The sequence below is a fragment of the Phymastichus coffea genome, unplaced genomic scaffold, assembly GCF_024137745.1.
Source record: "Phymastichus coffea isolate CEN01 unplaced genomic scaffold, Cenicafe_Pcof_1.1 PCOF00016, whole genome shotgun sequence".
Taxonomy (NCBI): Eukaryota; Metazoa; Arthropoda; class Insecta; order Hymenoptera; family Eulophidae; genus Phymastichus; species Phymastichus coffea.
In genome coordinates, this window is record NW_026706827.1 from 257,970 (window position 1) to 278,259 (window position 20,290).

General features: G+C 46.3%; 1 protein-coding gene across 1 annotated transcript; it reads right to left on the reverse strand.

Moving 5' to 3' along the window:
* Nucleotides 1-1,596: 1,596 nt before the first annotated feature.
* On the reverse strand, nucleotides 1,597-13,126 carry LOC131675157 (uncharacterized). Its single transcript, XM_058954021.1, has 14 exons — nucleotides 11,650-13,126; nucleotides 10,702-10,823; nucleotides 10,417-10,587; nucleotides 9,835-10,345; nucleotides 7,017-7,448; nucleotides 6,156-6,417; nucleotides 5,783-6,006; nucleotides 5,562-5,696; nucleotides 4,856-5,130; nucleotides 4,611-4,750; nucleotides 4,470-4,540; nucleotides 4,317-4,408; nucleotides 4,077-4,254; nucleotides 1,597-3,997 (listed from the first exon to the last, which is right to left on the reverse strand). Exons 1-14 carry the CDS (start codon nucleotides 12,536-12,538, stop codon nucleotides 2,241-2,243), a joined length of 5,259 nt encoding a protein of 1,752 aa, XP_058810004.1. The 5' UTR covers nucleotides 12,539-13,126; the 3' UTR covers nucleotides 1,597-2,240.
* Between the last annotated feature and the right edge of the window lie 7,164 nt (nucleotides 13,127-20,290).

The following is a 20,290-nucleotide window of genomic DNA, read 5'->3' on the forward strand; positions in this document are numbered from 1 at the left end:
TACGCAATGAAATTTTAAACGGTTCCTTTGTAGAAAATACTTCAAGAGTTAAAGAATAATTCAAACAGTGCATGCCAATTTACCATCGATAACAACGTCTTATTCAGAGATCAACGAATTGTTATTCCAATGTATCACTTCACCCATTAATTCTACAAAAACTTCATCGAACACACTTTAGAGTATTAAAAATGAAATAGCGGTATGTATATTGGAAGGACATGGACAAGAATATCGAACCTTTAGATTGATCGTTTGAAGCTTGTATTCCTCATAAAAACAGTCCTCCGAGAGCTCCATTTCATCCCTGAACGATACACCAAAAGAGAACTTGCAGCGAATTCACATTAATTACACAATACCGTACCAAAGTTATTATTTTCTCGTAATCATTGATACAAAATCGAAGTGGACTGAGATGAGGGTATGTATGATTAACCCGCAACGCCAACTTCTATTTTAACGATTGATCTACTCAAAGGCGTTTTCGCTCGAAATCGATTTCCTGCCGTCATGGTATCTGGTAACGTAACTATTTTCACTAGTGAAGAATTTCAAAAGTTTTGTACAGAAAGACGTGCAAATCTTGAAAAACGTCTTTCAGCAATTATGGATGAAAAAATAATGATGAAAGAGAAAATTCGGGAGATACATTTTAAGTATAGAGCAACATTACTGAATAATGGTAAGTCACCACTGAGTTGTATCTTAAACGACTAATCAGGATTCAATGGGATATTTTAGAACCTGTTCAATTTAAAGAAAGCTTTGTTTTTGCAAAAATAGCTTGTAAATTAAACGTAGGATAACGCGATCAAGCAAGATTATTCTCCAACAATAAAATGTATTGAAAATTTGGCACAATCATCAAAAAGTTTGGACATTTAAATTATTTAGTTTAATTAGATAGTAGATATGTTTACAAAAGTCAGATTGATCAACTTTTCAAAACTGATGTAAACAATGAGGATCAAAATGTTCCGGAACCATATCAATCAAAAGAATGTCATAAGAAAAAAAATCACTCCAATTTCGAAGATGTAGTTACACTCCCATTAAACATGCTTAATCAACAATATCAACCACTGATTCAACCAATTCCGAGAGATATTTTCAATGATGAGCCAGTTCAGCATTCACCGGAGCCAGACGATATACCAGAACTGATCGATGAGTCACTCGAGTAGACGAACCACAAGTTGAAGAACAGGCTACAATTTATTATTCATCAATCAAACAGACAGTGAGAAGAACCAGCGAATTTTTAAAATTATGTTAAACGTTAATTGAATTAATTTTGTTGTTGTTCAAGTCCTTAAAAACTACATATGTTTTATTAATCGTGGGAGAAATTGTAGTAATTCTAAAACACTCTCCATGCATTCGATTATTTCAGATACATTTAAACCATAAAAAAAGTCTGACACGCGGTATATGTAAATAAAAAGCTCTCTTTGGATTCTCATGTTTGACAATTAATCACAATACGTTATAACAGTTATTGAACGTTCAACTTGCTTATAATTTAAAAACAGTTTTACGTATGCTGATTAATTGTAATAGTACATTACGATACAAGTGCGGGAAAATAGATTCTTGCCTCGTGTGGCGTTTATGTCCGAGCGAAGCGAGAAACTCATTCCCGAATATGTGCCGTACCGTATTTTTTGATACGACGTGTGGAAAGTCCGATTTTCAACGCACGTTTTTTGCCGAGCGTGCGGGAAAAACGCACCTTTCCGCACGGAGTGTCGCAAAGGTAATATCCACGTTTGATAAAAATGGCCAGGTATGCAGAATTAGACAACACTCGGATAGAAAGAGGATTTTCGCTAAATGTGTTTGAGAATATTGGAAAATTGTTTTCATGTTGCGACAATATGCCAAAAGTGATATTAGAGACTGGTTTTATATCGTAATTGTACAATAAAAAAATGTGAAAGGTCAGTCAAGTTCATTGACATAACGTGTTCATAATAACACAACAGTAGCAGGTAACTGGTACGATTGATATATTACAGTAGTAGTTAAAAAATCAATACAAATAGCGCAAAACAACAATTGGAGTACAGAACTCTTTTTTCCACTTACAAGTCTAATGAATGAAATAACACAGAGCGAAGAAGCGTCGCACGTAGAGACAAACTTTTGTACAGAGAATGACGTTTGGTCGAAATAGCGAGACGGCAATTACTTTGGTAACCAGTGAAGTTGCGAAGGCGCGGGCGGTGGCCGAAAGTTCAGCTGCTCTCTCTGTGCTGCTTGAATCTGGAGTGGTGCTCGTCGTCGTCTCTCGGAGAAGTCGGGCAGCTCTTGGACATCTCGCCGTTCTGGATGTCGACGAGGAGGCTCTGCCTGCAGAGCATCGAGACCGTGCTCATCTTGTCCTTGTCCTTGTCCTTGGCCCTGCGCAGCTTGGCCCTGCGGAACTTGCTGGCGATCTTGCTGAGCGTGCCGCTGCGCGCCTCGTTGGTCTGCAGTCGCTCGTAGGTGCGCGAGTCGACGTTTATCATGCCGGCGCTCGCCGACTTGACGAACTCCACGGAGCTGCTGGAGCCGGCCTGGCTGAGCCGGCACGAGCTGTCGATCGAGGGGTCGTGCGAGCGGCAGCCGGGGCCGCGCGACAGGAAGTCGTCCTTGGCGTGGTGCGCGCTGGCCGGCGAGGCGCTCTGCCGGCGCCCGGCTGCGCTCCTCAGCGCGTCCAGCTTGTGGATCAGCTCGGGCGAGATCCTGCCGTCCGCGGAGCTCCTCCTGCTCTGGCCCTCGCCTCGCATGGGCAGGGTGGTGCTCTCGGGCGCCAGGCACTGCTCGATGCTGCTGAATATCTCGGGGCTCTTGTTCTGCAGGCTGTTCTTCCTTTTGGCGGCGTCCGGCCCGACGGCCCGCGGCTCGCTCGGCAGGTCGGCGCTGCCGCGCTCGGGGATGTCGCTCGCGGCCGGAGCGGCCGGCGCGGCCGGCGCGGCGCCCGGCGCCGCCGCCAGACTCGACGGCCGGATGAGGCCGGCGCTGGCGCTCTTCTCCAGGCGCATTCCGTCCTGCGGGCCGCGCCTCGGCGAGCCGGCGATCGCGCGACGCACCTCCTCCTGGTACCTCTCCATCTGATTGCGCACTCTGCGCTCGCTGGTGGGGGACCTCCAGATGGGCGAGCCGCTGCCGCTGCTGGCCGGACTGCCCGACTCCTCCTGGAGCTTCTGGTTGTAGCGCTGGATCATCATGCGGATGCTCGGCGCCGTTTCCTTCGGCGACGACCTGCGGTAGTCCTTGCGAGCGAGTATCGGCGACTGGGGCAGCGGCGGGCGCCTTTCGCTCGCGATCGGACACTCGGAGCTCGATCTGCTCCTCTGGATGTTGAGGATTCTCTGGGACACGCCCGAGCGGGTCGAGCTCCTGCTCACCGACGCCGAGGCCGGAGGCGCTTGCTGCTCCGGCCGCGGCTGCTCCGCCACCTCGGCTGCCTCGGGCTTTTGAGGGCTGCAGCTGGCGGCGCTCTTGTCTTTGGCGTTGCGCCGACTGAACGGCGAGAAGATCATGCGCTTCGTTTTCACGAACACGCTTGTCGACTCGGACTTGCCGCTTATTCTTTGGCGGTAGGCCTCCTCCTCGTGGGCGTCGGTCGCCTGCTGAGGATTGCTCGCGTCGCTCGATGGCACCACGTTCGCCAGCTGTTCGTTCGAGTTCGTCGGGACCACGATTTTATTCAGCGTGCTCTCGTTGATGATGATTCGTTCGACGCTCGGTCTTTCCGGGAACGTCGACACGGTCAATTCGTCGCTCGGCTCGGCAGACTTGTCGTTGAGTTGTTCGGACGATCGACGCCATTTGTATCCCACTTGCGTGTCCGTCAGCCTTCGCGTCTTCAACACTTTTTTCGGTCGCATGTCGCTGCTCACGGTTATTATTACGTCGTCCATCTCCGTGCTATTGGGTGCTTCTCTGGAATCGCAAGTGATGATCACGTCGTTGGATGCGATGCATTTTTCGAAACTGCAATCGCCATCTGGAAGGTAACAATTGCGATATTCCCCAGACTAACACTAGTTACGCGAAAATGCAATCCAGAAACAAAACAGACTCACTCTCCCTCGTTACACTGCCCGAGGTGATGAACGTTTTGAATAGCTTTCTCTCCGAATCAATCGACGGCAATGCGACACTCGCTGGCTCAGCTATACTTCCATTCTCGCGTTTCTTCGCCGACTCTTTAGGTTTGTCATCGTTGCGGGTGTTTTTGTTCGCATTCACGATTGGATTAATCTGAAACGAGGATGATTGACATGACGACTGGCAACGGAAATCTCTCGCTTGGATACTCTTACAGTTTTCGTCGTACTCTCCAGCGGTTCGAAAAGCTCGTTGTGCGTGGTTTGCTTGGCACTCGACATCTCCGCATTGGGGCTAGATTCCTCTCCTGGAACGAGAAGATTCTACTTTGGAATTTATAATTTTAATCTTCAATCGCAGTTTCTTACCTATGCGCAAAGATGCAACTTCCTCTTCGATTATCGTTTCACAAATGTTAATGTCGTTTGCGTCGAATATTCTGAAAGGAACGTTACACTTATCGAAAATCATTATCACGAAATAAGCTTGCCGAATAATGGGAAAAGAACCTTCTACGAGTGTCGTCGCTGCTATCAGAATTATTTGCTCGTGATGCAGACTGCGTCGCCTCCGAGTGTGACTGCAAACCGTTTTTAGACTCCTCGTGTTCATCGTACGACGTGGAAAATCGGCAGTGCTTGCGGACTCTCTAAAAATTTTTTTAAAAGCTCGTACATACATTCGGATCGGTAAAAATGTGTCCGCGGTTACGCTGAAATTCCAGTTAAAACTATTAGTTGCTGGTATTTCCTACGTGATGGGTTTCTCCGGCTTGTACGAGAATAACAGGCGACGGTTCGTGACTGGCGGTTACAGTGCCAAGTGGTATGGCAATACTGGTTGTCTCGCTGGCGGTCACACAGTAAACTGGAGTCTGTTGTGGTTGGAACTTGGCCATAGGACTTGCCGTTTCCTCAATGACGTCCTCGATGTCAACGATCACTGCTTCCGGCTCCGAATCGTCCAACGCCAACTCCTCCAACATTTCCTCGTCGGCGATCGTTTGCTTCGAATCTATCCTCAGTTTAGCTACCCCCGCCACAACAAGTTCCAACAGTTAGCATGAGATACGAGCAGTGCACGTTGTCGAGGCAAGCTTGTGTATGTCAACGGCAATGCTTAACTCTACATTTTATTGAAACGGATACTCATTTTTTTAAATCTCTCGGTCTATTTCCAACCTTCGCTTCAAATGCAAACGTCAAGTAAAAATATGTTTTTTAATAATGTAATTTGACATTTTTCAAAATTTTCCACTTATTTTTTTTCTTTCTTATTTTCAAAGCTTCTAAGTTTCTTCTTTATGGATAAAAAAATGATATTGTACACTTTGATGATTGATAATTGCAATTACTAAACAAATATTGAGATGGTTGATTTTGAGAAAAAATAGTAGAAGTCGGGGCAGTTGAAAAGTGAATATACAGCATGAAATATTATTTATAAGTATCTGTAAGTACCTCCGTTTTCTAAATTGGTCGCGTCGTTTAAAGATAGACTCGATGGTTGTCGAATCGGAGTTTCGTCTCGTTGACTGCTCTCCACGACGCTACTCATGGACTTGGAACGTTTTAAAGATCTTGGATACGTGTCGTCTGTGCCATTGGACGATATTATTTAATGGCATTGCGAGCGATCGTTTGACAATTGAGTTTATATTGTGTTATCAATGTTTGCTTACGGTTAGCATCGGCGTTTTTATTGATCGCGGAAATTTTGTACGCTGGATGAAGAAGTTGAAAAGTTGAAAATTCAGGTTTGATCCCTTGACTTTTTTCCCATTCGTATAACTTTTTCGTGAATTCTTGAGAGATTCCTTCGAATTTGTAGTATCCCGTGGACGTGTGCACGAGCACTTCTCTTTTTGCGTGCGCCGAGTTGAGAACTCGACTCGGATCGTTTAATCTGAAAGTGACGCTAATTATTCATTACCGAAAATCCAAATGCAAGAAATTCCTGGTTTTTACTCAAATTTAGGAAACGTAAACGAGTTATTTGAACGAACATCCGATTAGTTGAATAAGGCCAGTAGAATGTACGAGTGCCAGAATTACCTCAGTTTATGATCTAGTAATCTATCTCGCTGCTCTTCGATCATTTTCTGTTCTCTCTCTATCATCGCTATCACTCTGTCTAACGGCTGGAATTCTTTTTCGTCCAATGTTTTCCACCTCTCGCTCATTTGTTTCGCCTGCTGGATTAGCTCGACCGAACCTTTTCTTTCAGCAGCACTTTGCTCTTCGTCGGAACGCGTTGATTTTATTTTTTTCCACTCTTCCATTTTCTTCCTGAAGTCTTCCGACATATGCGCTTTTCCTGCAAAATAATCCGATCAAAATCGTTACCACATTATACTCTTGCAGCATCAACTTCGTATGCTGTAAATTTTTTCTCAAATTTATAATCGTTGAAAAGTACTCTAATCGGAATATAATCGATAGAAATTCGTTGTAGCATTAAAAATCCAAATCTAACGTTTTTTCAATTGGTCTTCTCATCGTGAATAATTTGTCTGTATGTAGCGTGAACAAAAACTAACTCTCGTAATAATATAACTTTTGCAGCTGACATTTCGTTACACTCGCACTGTCGGAAGTCAATATTTTGTGATTTTTTTAAAATATTTGTTGTCAATAATTATTCCGAGTGTGAGTAGCTTATGCCGTTTTCCAATTAGCAATTAGATGTCTTATATAAATCGTTCGTGGTAGTATATTTGATAGCGTTAGAGCACATCTTTATAACATTGCCGAACTCATTGGATCGAGTCACTTGGACAAGCGAACTAAATTTGATCTTGCGAAAAGATGTTTGTTATCCGCGTTAACCGAGTAAACATGCCGATAGTAAATAATTTTGCCCGGTGTGATCTTGGAAGTCGTCTCCGAATAAAGTAACGGACAAGCAATTCTCACCAGGCTCGCTTTCCGGAGTCTTGCTTTCGCTTTTAGCGGGCGTCCGCCAAATCTGCCAGTCGGTCAGCCGCCTACGGAACAGTTGATTTTCGGGCGACGTCGTGCCGGACGGATTGCTGCCAGTCTTCTTGATGCGCTTCCACTCCTGCAGTTTCTTCTTGAATTCGGGAGTCAGCTGCTCTTCGCCCATCAGCAGCGCGTTAGCCGAATCCTTCTCCTTCGGCGAAGTTGCGCTCGTCCGCGATGTGCTTCCGGAAGACTGACCGTTCTTCATGTTCTGCCACTCTGCGAGCTTGCGGTTGAACTCGACGCTTAGTTTGTCGTGAAGAATTTGGTAGTTTCGCTGGATGTCGCTCTGAATGCTCGGACTCGCGCCGCCGTTGTTGTCCAAATCCTCGGCGCTCGCGCTGTAGCTGCCCCCTCCGTCGGTTTCTGTGTTCGTTCATTGAATTGTCAATTTACGGTATATTTCCTCTCGGAAGATCGACTTTTGCTCAAGTCGCAACAGAGTGCAATTTACGTCGAGAATTCGTAATCGAGAATCGAGGACTGCGTTGGATCGAGCACGGAAAATGCAGTGAACCGTCCGGCGACGAGGAGAAGAGCGTACAAGCGATAAATGCGAAGCGAATCCGGGTACGTAATTAAAAGCCTCGACAGCTCGAGATCGCGCTGATGTAAGTTTGCCTTTGGCCCTGTACTCTCTATGCATCTGCTGTCTGAGCTTTTCCACGAAACGAAGACGCGGCAGCTCATATAAACGCGCGGCTAATTTAGCAAACGCGTAAAATACGAGGGCCAGAGCAGCGGCAGCGGACGCGCATCGGTCTGCTCCTCGCGAGCGCTGCTTGTATAATGACGCGTCGACGCGCGGATAGCCGCCGGGTACCGAGACCTGCCGCCGATAAAATCTCGGCCAAACGTCTTTTTAATTATTTACGTCTCGTTGTTTGCCCTCGCCGCACTGTTGCGCATCGTCAATCTCGCTCGGCGGATTCTTAACAATGAGCTGCGCTGCCCGCGGATGATTACTTTACGATTGTTTATCATTCGGCTTTATTTGCTTTTGCCGCAAGCGCGAGCATTTGATTATAACGGCAATTTTCAATCAACGTAAATACCCTATCCGTCTTGCTATTGGCTTACCTCGGCTAAATCCATTTGAATTGCTCCTAGAAAGATGACCAATCGTAACAAAACACTACTTTGGCATTGAATACAAGTTCGAATACATGCGATTTTAAGGTTACATCTGTTTTCTCTTTCTTTGGTCGGTCAAAATTTCAGTATGTTCGTCTCGAAATTGACGGTAGCTGTAGCTTCTCCACGCGCCTTGCGAAACCTAACGACATTATCAAAGCGCTTATTCAGTAAGCAGTGCACCGCCGCTGACAAAGGAAGTAGGACGAGCGTAGGCGCCGAGAGCCGTTGCAAAAAGTACAAGGAGTCCTCGGAAAAGTGCCCGAGGGTGGGAGCGAAGAGCGATTGCCAAAGCGCCGGAGCTGCGGATTCCCAAACGAAAGTAACGAAAGCAATCCTGTCGCACGCGAGGCAATGCCAGTAAAGCTACTGTACCAAACGTGCCACCGGGCCAAATAACCAATCGAACAAACGAGAACGAATTAGGTTACGAGTCATTAATTGTCGAATGATCGCCGCGAGAGACGAAAAATAGCTAGACAGAAGCTCCTTTGGCAAAGACGATCGGTAGAGCGCAGACACTGGGCTGCCAAGGCGCGAAAGTGGCTTTGATCCGAGGCCACTCGGAAGCGCATAAATCGCGCGCCTCTTGATCAAAGAAGTTCGGTTGCCACATTAGCGCAACGCGCCGGTTGGTTGCCTCGACAGGCTGGCTGCGCTCGGCACGCGGCAGAGGCCTTCGGCGCCGCGCTGGCCAAGGTGCGCAGCGAGGCGCTCGCCCTGCAAACGTTCACGCGGAACTCCATCGACGAGATCGTCGGCTCGATGTATCTGGAGAACGCGGCTCGCCTCCGATCCGAAAGCAGCCGAGCGACGCAGAGGCTGCAGGCGGCCGTCGACAAGATCGAGCAGATAACCAAAATGAGCCTGGCGTGCGGCGCAGCCAAGAGGAACCAGTGCTACGCCATCCACGAGCAAATTTTCGCCAGCCTCCAGGTAGACCGAGGCGCTGCTCGCGAGCTCGCCGATCGCTACGCGCCCGATCCCCGTCCAAGGTTTGGCAGTGCGAGAACGCCTCGGGCGAGCGGAGCGTGAGGCGCCGCCTCGAGGAGCTCGAGTGCGCGGTGAAGGAGCGCACGGACACGGCCGTCGCGATAGTGCGCACTTGCAAGGGCTGCCGCAGCCCCGGCAACCTGCTGATCTGCGTGGAGGCCTCGGCCAAGGACGCCCAGTGCATACTCGAGATGAGCGACGAGCACGCGAGACGGGAGATCGGCGACGTGCAGCGGCTGAAGGCGCAAATCTTGCGGGAGAACGGCACCATCGTGCGGCAGCTCACGAGCGCGTTCGATCGAGCCGTCGCTCGGTTGGAAAACGAATTGGATACTTGCGCGGCGGAGCTGAACAAAGCGCAACGGACCTGAAGCGACGTCCACTTGGCCGAGTGGACGTTGACGATCCGTCCATTTTAAATTAGCCTCCTCGCGCACCACGTAAGAGCGTCCGATCGATCGCCGGCAAAGCGACGTGGCCTCTTCTTTGTTGTAACCCTCGACGCTGCTTCGACACAGCTGTTCGGAGCTGACGATGCGAGACAGTTGGTCCGAAACTCGACTCCGAAACGACTGGCAACGGTACGAAACGAGCTTCGGTTGGGAGAGAACGTGCCCGAACTGACCGTCGAAAAATGACGAAGTCCTGCTGGGGCTGGGTGGCACGGAGGAGGTACTCGTGAGGAAGGCTCTCTTGACTTTGTTCCACTTGGAGTCCTGGCGTTGCAGTCTGGGCGGCGGCTGCTGCTGCTGCTGCTGCTGCTTGTCGGCGGCATTCTGGCCCGCGGAGCGTCGCCGTTTGCCGAGCTCGACGCTGGCCTGGCCAGTCTGCGGCTTAGGCGAGGAAGCCGAGTCCGGCTCCTCCGAGGGCGAGCGCTCGTCCGTCGAGTCGAGCTGGCGGCGGCGCGAGACGGGCGACGCCGACACGCAGGACTCCGGGGACGAGAGCCGCAGCTCCTCGCTCGACGGCACCGTGATCGTCAGGGTGGGCGTGAGTCGCCGCGAGGCGAGGTCGACGACCTCGCTGCCGTTGCCGCCGGGGCTCGAGGGCTTCGGCGACGCCACGCTCAGCAGCGAGCTCTCCGACACGGTCACCTGCACCTGGCTGCTGGCGCTTTGATCCGATGCCGCGGCAATCTGTCGATTCGTACCTTACTGCACCGCGGATATCTCGATACGGGCAAGCGTCATGCGTTTTGTCCACTCACTTCGTGAATCATGTCGGAAGACTCGTGGCTCGATAGAGAGTAGCCGTCTTCGCTGCGCAAACTTGCCCGGGGCAGCGGTCTCCTCACGCTTTCCCGCCGAGATTGAATAATGTCCTTCACCATGCCCCAGGCGCTCTTGTGCCCTTTGTCCAGTCTTCTTACAACGCTATCCTTCAAATTGCCATAAAAACTCGCTTTTTACCAGCGCTCTCGTCAAAAATCAGCAATTCGACATTCTATCGAGAGTACCAAAGCTAATAAGCATCTATACACTCTAAAACTCACTCGTGAATGTTGAGTGTTTTGAGGAATGATAATTTCGCCGTCTAGAGATCTACTTCTACGAGTTGGGTCTTCTTCGGTCTCTCGCGTGGTCGGTCTTGCTGCGTGCATTCGTTTCCGCACACCTGTCGCATAAACATTCATTTTCTTTATTCTTTATTGCATAGTTTCCATTGAACAAATTATTTAAAAAATAGTAAAATTTTGCATTTCATTTTGCGGTATACGCCAATGATAGCTTATATAGCTGTGGATCGATTCTGTCGTTAAACAATCACGATTGGGAAATACGACGGAGTAAAACTGTTTTCAAACAAATGCCTGCATCCAAGGTCGAGTGTCTATGCCAAGTTTTTGGAATTGTTTGGAAAATGAGAAAAAGAAATGTTTAAATAATGACATTTATTGTTAGAAATAATAGAAACGGGTGAAAAACACGAGAGTAAAAATAAATATTTTGTAATTTCGGTGAAACAGGGAAACGTTCCGAGTTAAAAAAGAAACACTTTATAGAAAAACATTTCCCAAACGCGAGTTTATTTTCGATCGAAGACGATAAGTTATACCCATTGACAAATGTTGTTTTGGTCATTTTGATTGTAAAATAATTTGACGATTATGAATAATTTGACGTTACGGTAGAAAATAAAATCCAGAGACACGTTTACCAAATGATTTGCGGTGTAATTTGCATTAAGCAACAATACATAACTTATTTCTGCGATTCGTCGGTATGATTTCGACGTGGAAACTGGAGAATCGATAAGACACAAGGAAAAATCTCGTTTGACGCGCCGACTTAGTCCCAGAGTTGCACGCCGCAAGCTAGCGAACGAACGGCCGCGTGCACGAGCGCACGGTGCGGATAAAGTGGATAACGGTCGAAAAACTGGCAAACCGCACGAGCACGACGAAGCACCCGAAAGAGCGAGCGATCGTGGACGAACCTACCGGCGTAAAGATCGTCGATGGACGAAGAAGAGGAGATGGTGCCAGGGCTAGGCGGCCCCGAGAGCTCGGCGGTCCTCGGCGACGAGTCGGACGGCGTGGTGTTGGCCGTAGCGGCGCTGCAGCCGTCCGGCGCGTCGGGTATCTTGAGGAACCTGGCGGCGTCCTGCTGCTCGAGGCCGGTGCCGGCGCCCGCCTTCTCCCACTTGAAGGCCGCCTTGACCTTGGTCCACTTGCTGACCTTGGGCGGGACGGCGGCCAAGCCGAGCGCGCCGGCCAGCGAGTTCCTCTTGGCGCTGCGGCCGAGGTGGCAGCTGGCCCGCGTGGCCGCGCCGCGGGGCGGCGCCGGCGCGCCGGCCGCGGCGCCGATGGACCGGCTGCGCTGCCGCGCCACCGGCGCCCGGAAGCTCTTGGCCCGGGCCGCCCGCTGGGAGGCGACCGCCGCGCAGCCGGCCGCGGCCGACTGGCTGCCGGCCGAGGAGGTCGCCGACGACTCGAGCATCGCGCCGAGCAGCGACTCGGCGAAGCCCACGTCCTCCTCGGGCGCCGCGGGCTCGAGCTCGGCCCGCAGGAAGGTGCGCCGCGTGCTCGCCTCCAGCCGCTTCAGCGCCCCGAAGCGCTCCAGCTCGCGGATCCTGCGAAACAGCCGGGCGCTCTTGGCGCGCAGCTCCAGCATCTGCTCCATCATCGAGTGCAGCCGGTCCAGCTGCTGGAAGGCGCTCGGCTGCGGCGGGCGCCCTCCGCTCTCCGTCCGCGCGCGCGGCTCCGGCGGCGGCGGCGGCGGCGGCGGCGGCGGCGTCGGCAGCTTCTCCGTCGGCTCCTCGCGGCGCCTCCGCTTGCGCGCTCGCGCCGCCGTCCCCTTCGCGGACTTGCTGCTGCCTTCGTCGGCCATTGCGCGACTCACCGCTCGCTCTTTTCACGACTACATTCTCGACCTCCGATACTATTGCCATAGGCACCTTCGCACCGCGCTGCTTCATTCATACTCGGCGTTACTCGCTGCATCCATCGCCTGGAAATCACTTCCGATCGTTACTGCGACATTTACTGCTTTCGGCGATAATCTGTCGTCAAAGTTTCACTGCTTGTTTCCCACGGAAGCTTATTAACCCATCGTGGACGAGACTGACAGCGAGCTTGGACGAACCGAGCACTAGAAAATCACCCGTAAAGTGCACTGCGAAAATCCATGTGCACGCGTCTGACAGTCGTGGCCCTCGAAAGGAAGAGCACGGATGGAGCAAGTGTCAAACGATCGCGGACGAGTCGCCGAAGAAAACACTGATAAAAGTTTGGTCGCAAGCTCGCGCGATTTCCGGCAGTCGCGGCGAAAGTGCAGTGGCTGCTGCTGCGTGCTACGCCGTGGTTATTTTGGGCGCCGACATATTTCCGACGCGCGGGCGTCCAGCCGGCACGAGGGCTACGTTCCACTGTGACCACTAGAAAAAGAGCCGAGCAAGCGAGCGAGCTCGTCGTGCGCTCGTCGCCAGAGACACTAAAGCGCGAGCTTCCAAGTTGAGATCGGCTTGTCGCTTTTTCGGCCGCTCGCTCGCTCGCTCTCGCGCTCTCTCTCTCTCTCTCTCTCTCTCTCTCTCTCTCTCTCTCTCTCTCTCTCTCGCTCTCGCTCGCTTGCTCGGCGCACGCGCCACTAACCACCAACCTAGCCCACCATACGCTTTGTTGCTTTTCTCGAGGCGCGAGCTCCCTTTTTTTCCTCAGTTTTTCTTGTCTTTGCTTCCCCTTTTTGCCATTACGTTCGACAGCTCCGTAAAAGTAGGCTATTTTTTTATAGAAAAACAAAGTGACCGTACGGTATCTCGCTTCAAATAGATTGTCGCTTAATTCGTTGATCGATACCGGTCAATTATCGCATTAAGAGCCGAATCGTCAATGCCTAAATTTCATTGGTGTAGATTGCTCGTTTTGTTCAAACGTTGAATACGCGATTAGCGATGTATCTAAAATAGGTAACAAGAAAGGCTTTGCTTTTACAATATTCTTAGTAGCCCATAAGAAGCACGACCAAAATAGTTGATATATACGGCGAGCGCTTCAGCTAATCAGTTCGTCTGTTCTATTCGGACGAAGACTATTTAAAGATTAGGTAAACAATTGGAAGCGTTTGAAAATTTTTCGGCTTTCTTCGCCATTCGGATGTTTCGATCGGGCCGCAAGAGCACTGTTGCGGTTTCGTAAAACGGATGCTCTGGTTGTCGGCAGAACGTTTGGTCGACAGATCCGAAAGCCCAGGGAAGATAGCGGGCAAAGCAGGAAAAACGTTGAGTGTTGCCGTGGATAGGCATCTCTCTCTCTCTCTCTCTCTCTCTCTCTGAAAAGGAGCATTTTCCGTTGGCCGATCAGAAATAGCCTCACGCGGAAGAGTCTCGCTCGCTCGCCGACTGCAGCGGCCGCTAGGAGCCCCGAAGCAACGCGCTCGTGCAGCGTCGGGCATTCTTTCGGCCGAAGCTCGCTTCGTCTCTGTTTATTTATTTCCTGGATCGCGCGAGACTGCCCGACTCGAGGAGCACACGAGTGACACACATTCGCGCGCAGCGGCGTACGCGCGCGCGTCTTCTTTGATTTCGCTAGCGCTGACTGAATGGCCGAGCTTGCGTCGCCGCCGCCGCCGCCGCGACACCAGCGAGGTTACTGACCGACTCTCGTCGATGCCACGGGCCGAGCGCTCGCTCCGACCATTTTCACCACTGCTGCACTTTTTCGCGCGACGCCCGCGACCAACGAGCATCACTCGTAGCACTCTTTGTTTGCCCTGGTCGCGCGGCCGATGCGCGGAACAAGCGTGACGGCGCTTTTGTTTTCGACGGATTAAGCTACCGCCGAGAGGCTGCCTTTCGCGGCGAGTGACATAAAAATAGCAGTACGGCAATAAGGTGAAAGGTTTCGCTGTTGTATCGGTGCCACTGCCAAACTTTTCAATGACCGACGATTGCAAAGCGCGCGATTGACGTCGGAGAAAAGAGTCACGGGGAGAGAGAGAGAGAGAGAGAGAGAGAGAGAGAGAGAGAGAAAAAGACCTCTCGCCAGACAAAAATAAAGCTGTTTATTTTTAAAGCAACGAGTATAGCGCGGCGCTGTATAATTTACGTTTATCGCATCAATAGCCGCGCAGGTCCCGCGATCATCCTCATCGTAAATTTGGTTTTGTAACAACTGGGGCTGTTCTAAATTTGTTTATCCCAACGCCACGATATAACCCGCCCGGCCGCGCCTCTTTTTCAATCGCGCGACATACTTTGGTCTTGACCAAATGGCCCCTTAAACGTTCCACCGTTCACTTTCATGTTGACTTGACAATTGATAATCTGCTCAGCGGCTCCATTCCAAACTTAGGTCGATGCTTCAATCGGTCGTTTTATTTCGCGTTTGGTTGGTCATTGTACGTTTGAGAGGTGGGGGGTATAAACCTCAAGCTCGTTATTGATCTTTGGTGCGTGGCGTGAAGTGACACGGTGTAGGACATAAAAACAAGCAAACGACCGGAATAAATAACATTAAGGTCAGTGACGAGTTGTGGCTAGAAAAGCTAGAAAACCGCGTGTAGAGCGCATCCCTGAAAGGAGCCACAATATTTTGGTAGCGAACCGGTCGTCAAACGGCAAAAATTCCAGAGGCTCGCTGTGTATTCGCCGGTGGCTTCGCGAGCGAGGCCCCGTCGGAACGCAGCGGCAGTGGCGGCCAAACTCCTCGATCGATCATTATAGCGCTTTCCTGCAGTGCGTGCGCCGGCCTTAAAAGCCCGGCCGAGATTGCCTTGACGTCTCGCTCGAGTAAAGCTCGCGGGTTTGAACGCGCGCCAAGGCTGATCGGCGCTCGCGCCCTTACCTCGGCGCGCCTACGTAACTCGCGTGGCTTCCTTTGCCTTCTAATCGCAGCGAGCTGCTCCTCTCTGCGCCACCTGCGCGCTCTGCGCACCACGCGCGGCTCGCGAGATTCCGCCGTGGCCCGTCGAGCGCGACGAGCCTTAATGTTCCAGCGAAAGTCTTTCGTTCGGCGAACGACTCCTCTTTCTCTCAACGCTATTAACCTCCTTTTCTTAAGCCAGCCATGCGGAGTTTACAAAAGCAACACTGGTCCCTCGGAAACAAGTCAAACAGATTTTTCTGCAACTGTGTTGCAAACCTCTGCGTAATTGCGCACAACTAAATACTCGCCTAACGTCTTTTTGCACAACGTGGAAACTAATAATAAACAATTAGTAAATATACATAGCAAGAAGCTGCGCTCAAGGTATTAAATTGGTATTTAAAAATAAGAAGGATATTTTCAGAGATCTTCGTTAAAGAAAACATCGTCAGCGAAAACAAAATGAAGAACAGCCATTTAGCTTCAAACATTTATGAACAAGTTAAAAACTGAAGCTTTTTAAACAGTAAATTTATGCACGTGATCAAATAATTTCATTAATCTTCTATTTTTGAACCGATGACAATTCAGATTACAGGCTGGTATTTTTCTTCAGAATTTCAGTTTGTTTATTCCTTTTTCATTATCTATAACTTTGTAAATAATGAGCTTATCTCAGGACTAACGTTAGAATTGACACAAATCGATGTTTCTAATTTTGAAGTAATATATGTATGACGTTTAACAGAAAATATTTTCTTTCCGAGTATTAAAACAGTAGGAACGTATGTACTCAGCTTGAGTGCTTTAAACATTGTTTTCACTCTCCAAAGTTGCTATGTTTATCGACGTGATAAGTAACGTTGCACGATGGAAACATATTTTTCATCCATTCTACTCACATTTTAGCTTATACTTTATACAACAATGTGATGGCCTGCCGAGTGAAATCATTTTATTCATCATCTGATTGGCTAAATGTAGACATGTTGGTCATTGGTATGAGTAAATCGACGCTAAATAATAGACCGAGGCGTTTTACATTGATTTATACTCATTCGATTAAATGCATTCAAATAAGTATGGCAGTTGGTAGGCATTGTAAAGATAATAATGTCCACATTCTCTCGACGGCCTAACATATAACAGATTTATTGAATATCTTTATTGCAAAGTTTAGCTTTGAATAAACCTCATCAACAATGAATTATAAATCGATATTTTATATAAAATGCTGAGAATTGATATCGACACATTTGCTACAGTTAATTTATTTTAAAAAAGGTTAGAAATTTAATTTATAAATATAAACAAACTCTTGAAATGGTCATAGATCAATAGTTGAAAAACAGTTAAAATAACATATCTGTTGATATGGAGATGTCCTACGAAAAGCTAGAAATCAACGACCAATATGTTAAAAATAAAGAAAATTCAATTGTTAAAAAGGAAAAACAAGGTTGGTGCGCTGTCTATTACCTATATGGTTAAACTCCTAAAGATATGTTGCGTTGTCAGATTAAAAATTATATTGCTAAGTCGACGAATATCAACGTAATTGGATTTTTATTTACCAATTAATGTCGACGTATGGTAAGCGTTTCAAAGCATTATTTTATGTGTGCAGTGTATTTTAAATTTTATTCCTTCGTCTATAATAATTTTGTTTCGATTCAAGCATGAAATTGAATATTACCGAATACAAACAAAACGATACTAGTATTGTAAAAAGATCTTTATTAAAATCCAATGTATTAGTATTTTCGATTGTGTGATATCAGACAGGCGCACAGAAATTTTTCGCTCAACACATGCATAAATTAAATAAAGTCAATGACATAAAAGAGTATGTCCTGTCGAATGAGACCACTTGCAATCAAATGGATTGAGCATCCATACCCGCGAACACTTACAAAAATAAGTATAACTGGATTTTGAACTTGTTTATTTGAAAGTCGAACAACAGAGTACACGTAGTTGCAAACATGATAAAAGGGAAATGTTACGATAAAATTGGCTGTAATTTCGTTATGAATCAGGTAACAAGGCAACAATCAAACGTTAAGCTGCAATAGAGTAGACGGGATGGAAGAAGCGAGAGTTTGTTGATCGCGCGGGGAAAGCTCGCGCGCCGGTATGTTCTTTCCGGTGAAGACACTCGAAGAGACTCGAAGAGACTCGTATTTAGGTCAGTATCCTCTTGGCGTTGCGCAGACGAGTCCACGACCGCTCTCGCTTCCTCGCCGTCTCACTTGACATTATTAATCATCCTGCACGCCAGGAGCTTTCGCGCGACAAAGCCAGGCAATTCGTGTCCGACAACGACGAACGGCGACAGCTTTGCCGTTTGTTACTCGCTGAACGACGTGTTTCTCCCAGCGATGGGCCAACGGCTGTTCCCCACGTGGCGCTCGTGAAAATCGCTGCTCAACTTTCAATGTATACAAGGACCGATTGATTTGTGCTTGCGGAGAAGGCGCACGAGGAAACAACCTTGTCGACTGGCACGCGCTTCCGGGAATATTCAGTTTCCCGCCGCGACGCACCACTTACGTCGCGGTAATGAGGTTCTCGACAGTCTCGAGTGCTGCACTACTGCACTGCGGTCGCCGGCCCGATGTTCTTTTCTTCTTCTTCTTCTTCTTCTTCTTCTTCTTCTTCTTGTGCTTCATATGGCTCTGTCTTATTGTCTGGTAATTTGAATCTGAGCCAGACTCGATATTTTCTTGATGCTTACAGATGGCGTTAGTAGTATCACATCAAAACAAATAATTAATTTATTTTATTTTTCTCTTCCTTATTCCAGTCGGGTAGAGATGAAAGGAAGTATGAAAAATTGGAAATTTATAGAAAGTGAAAGAGGATAGGGATGAAATAGAAAATTGATTAATTGGAGTAGTGATAGTAAAAGTATCAGATGAATAAAAAAAATTTTTTAAGAAAATTAGTTGAAAAAAGGGTTTTTCTGTTAGATTGTTTTAATATAGAAGTGGCTCCACAAGGCAAAGAAAATTTTATTTTTTAAAGGTACTTAATACAGATGGTAATACTTAATACTCAATACTGAGATTTAAACCTGAAACAAACCTAAAGTGCATGTTCAATACCCATACAGACATGACAATATCCATTATTAATTAAATCTTTTCTGCATAAACTATAACCTAAATTATTATAATAATTAACTTTAATCTGTTAATAGATCAAATATTGAATTTGGAAAGACAGCAATTATAATATAAGTTTCTATCTGTATAAATAAAAATTATTCATATTGGAACAAATAAGTATCGGATTTAAAGTTTTGTAAAATTCTTTGAAATTTCTCGGGGCGTTTGTGAAATATTATTCAAAATATTAATTAATAGGCAGTTCAGATAAGGAATTGTTTTGTTCTCTAGCTTAATTAGCAAGAAAATCTACACATTCACTTCTTTGAATACCTATATGAGAAGGAATCCAAATAATGTTAATAGATAACTTTTTATTTTGTGCTTCGAATAGTAATTTTTTAATATTAAGAATTAAATATGAAATCTCTATAGAGAAAAGATTTAAATATTTGCAGAATAACTATTAGTATCTAAAATAAATCAGATAACATCTTTTACTCCTAAAGCTTTAGCTGTGAAAATAGAATTGTAACTAGAAATTTTTTTTTCTTTATAATCAAATCATTTTCTCAATTAGAAAAATAAATAATATAGTCCATGATATATAAAATAACTTTGAAAGCACCTATGTAAAATTAATTTTATACATGCATAAATCTTTTTCAATAAATTTTCTGAATAATTTGTCAAGAATAATTTTTTATTTTAAGTTATATTTATCATTGTCTAAAATAAATTTTTTAAACCAACTCAAATTTCATCATAGGAATAGATTATCTGTTACTTAAAACAAATCTTAAAGCTCTGTAATGAACACGAGTAAATCATAATTTTATTTTGTTATTCGAGAAATTTTAGATAAGAGAAGCGTCAGTTGTATTGCCTCTTATCAAAGATTTATATATGTATTTGGTAGAATAATTGGATAATCACTACACCATGTAGTTCTGAGATATTTTATGACATTTACTACTTCATTACATCTATTAATTAGATAATTAAAATGACACAGTCATATGTAAGTTTTTCATCAAAAGTTAGACTAAGTGTAACTTTTTCTAATGCGTAACTTTTTACCGATGGATAAATGTTAGTATCATAAATTTTGATTCTGTAATCTAAAATATTTTTAACTTATCCTTTTGAAAAAATAATAATGAAGTTTCTTCGTGTCCAAATAACAAACTCCTTTATAAGATAAACAGCTGGAGAGTCTAGACTATTTTGTATGTATTGTATAATTTACTCTAAATTGTTACCGCAACTAAAAATTACTTTATCACCCGTAAACTAAGAATTCACAGTGAGGATCGACATGTTTATGAGCACCTTTAAGTCAAATATTAAAATTTAAGGAACTACCTGTAAAACCTTGTAGAAAACCATGGGGCATAAATAAATAATAAACCACATATATTATTATAAATTTTCAATTATAACAATTATTCTGTAAAATATTATGCATGAACATTTTCATGTTATAAGGAACATTTATATCTATATAATCATCTATTAAAATATTTGGATTCATACAGTCATAAGCACCTTTGATATCCGTAGTAACCATGGATTATATAGGATCCACAGGATCACATATTTTTTTTAACAAAATTTGAGTAAATATTGAAAGACAAAATAGAAATAATCCGTACAAGATCGCTGTTTTC

Excerpts from the sequence above, each read along its gene's own strand:
- LOC131675157 (XM_058954021.1), bottom strand. The coding sequence starts at position 12,538 with ATGGCCGACGAAGGCAGCAGCAAGTCCGCGAAGGGGACGGCGGCGCGA. Across the intron at positions 5,697-5,782 it reads TAAAAACGCCGATGCTAACC|ACGACACGTATCCAAGATCT; the intron begins GTAAGCAAACAT and ends CCAATGGCACAG. Across the intron at positions 4,541-4,610 it reads AGCGACGACACTCGTAGAAG|AATATTCGACGCAAACGACA; the intron begins GTTCTTTTCCCA and ends CGTTCCTTTCAG.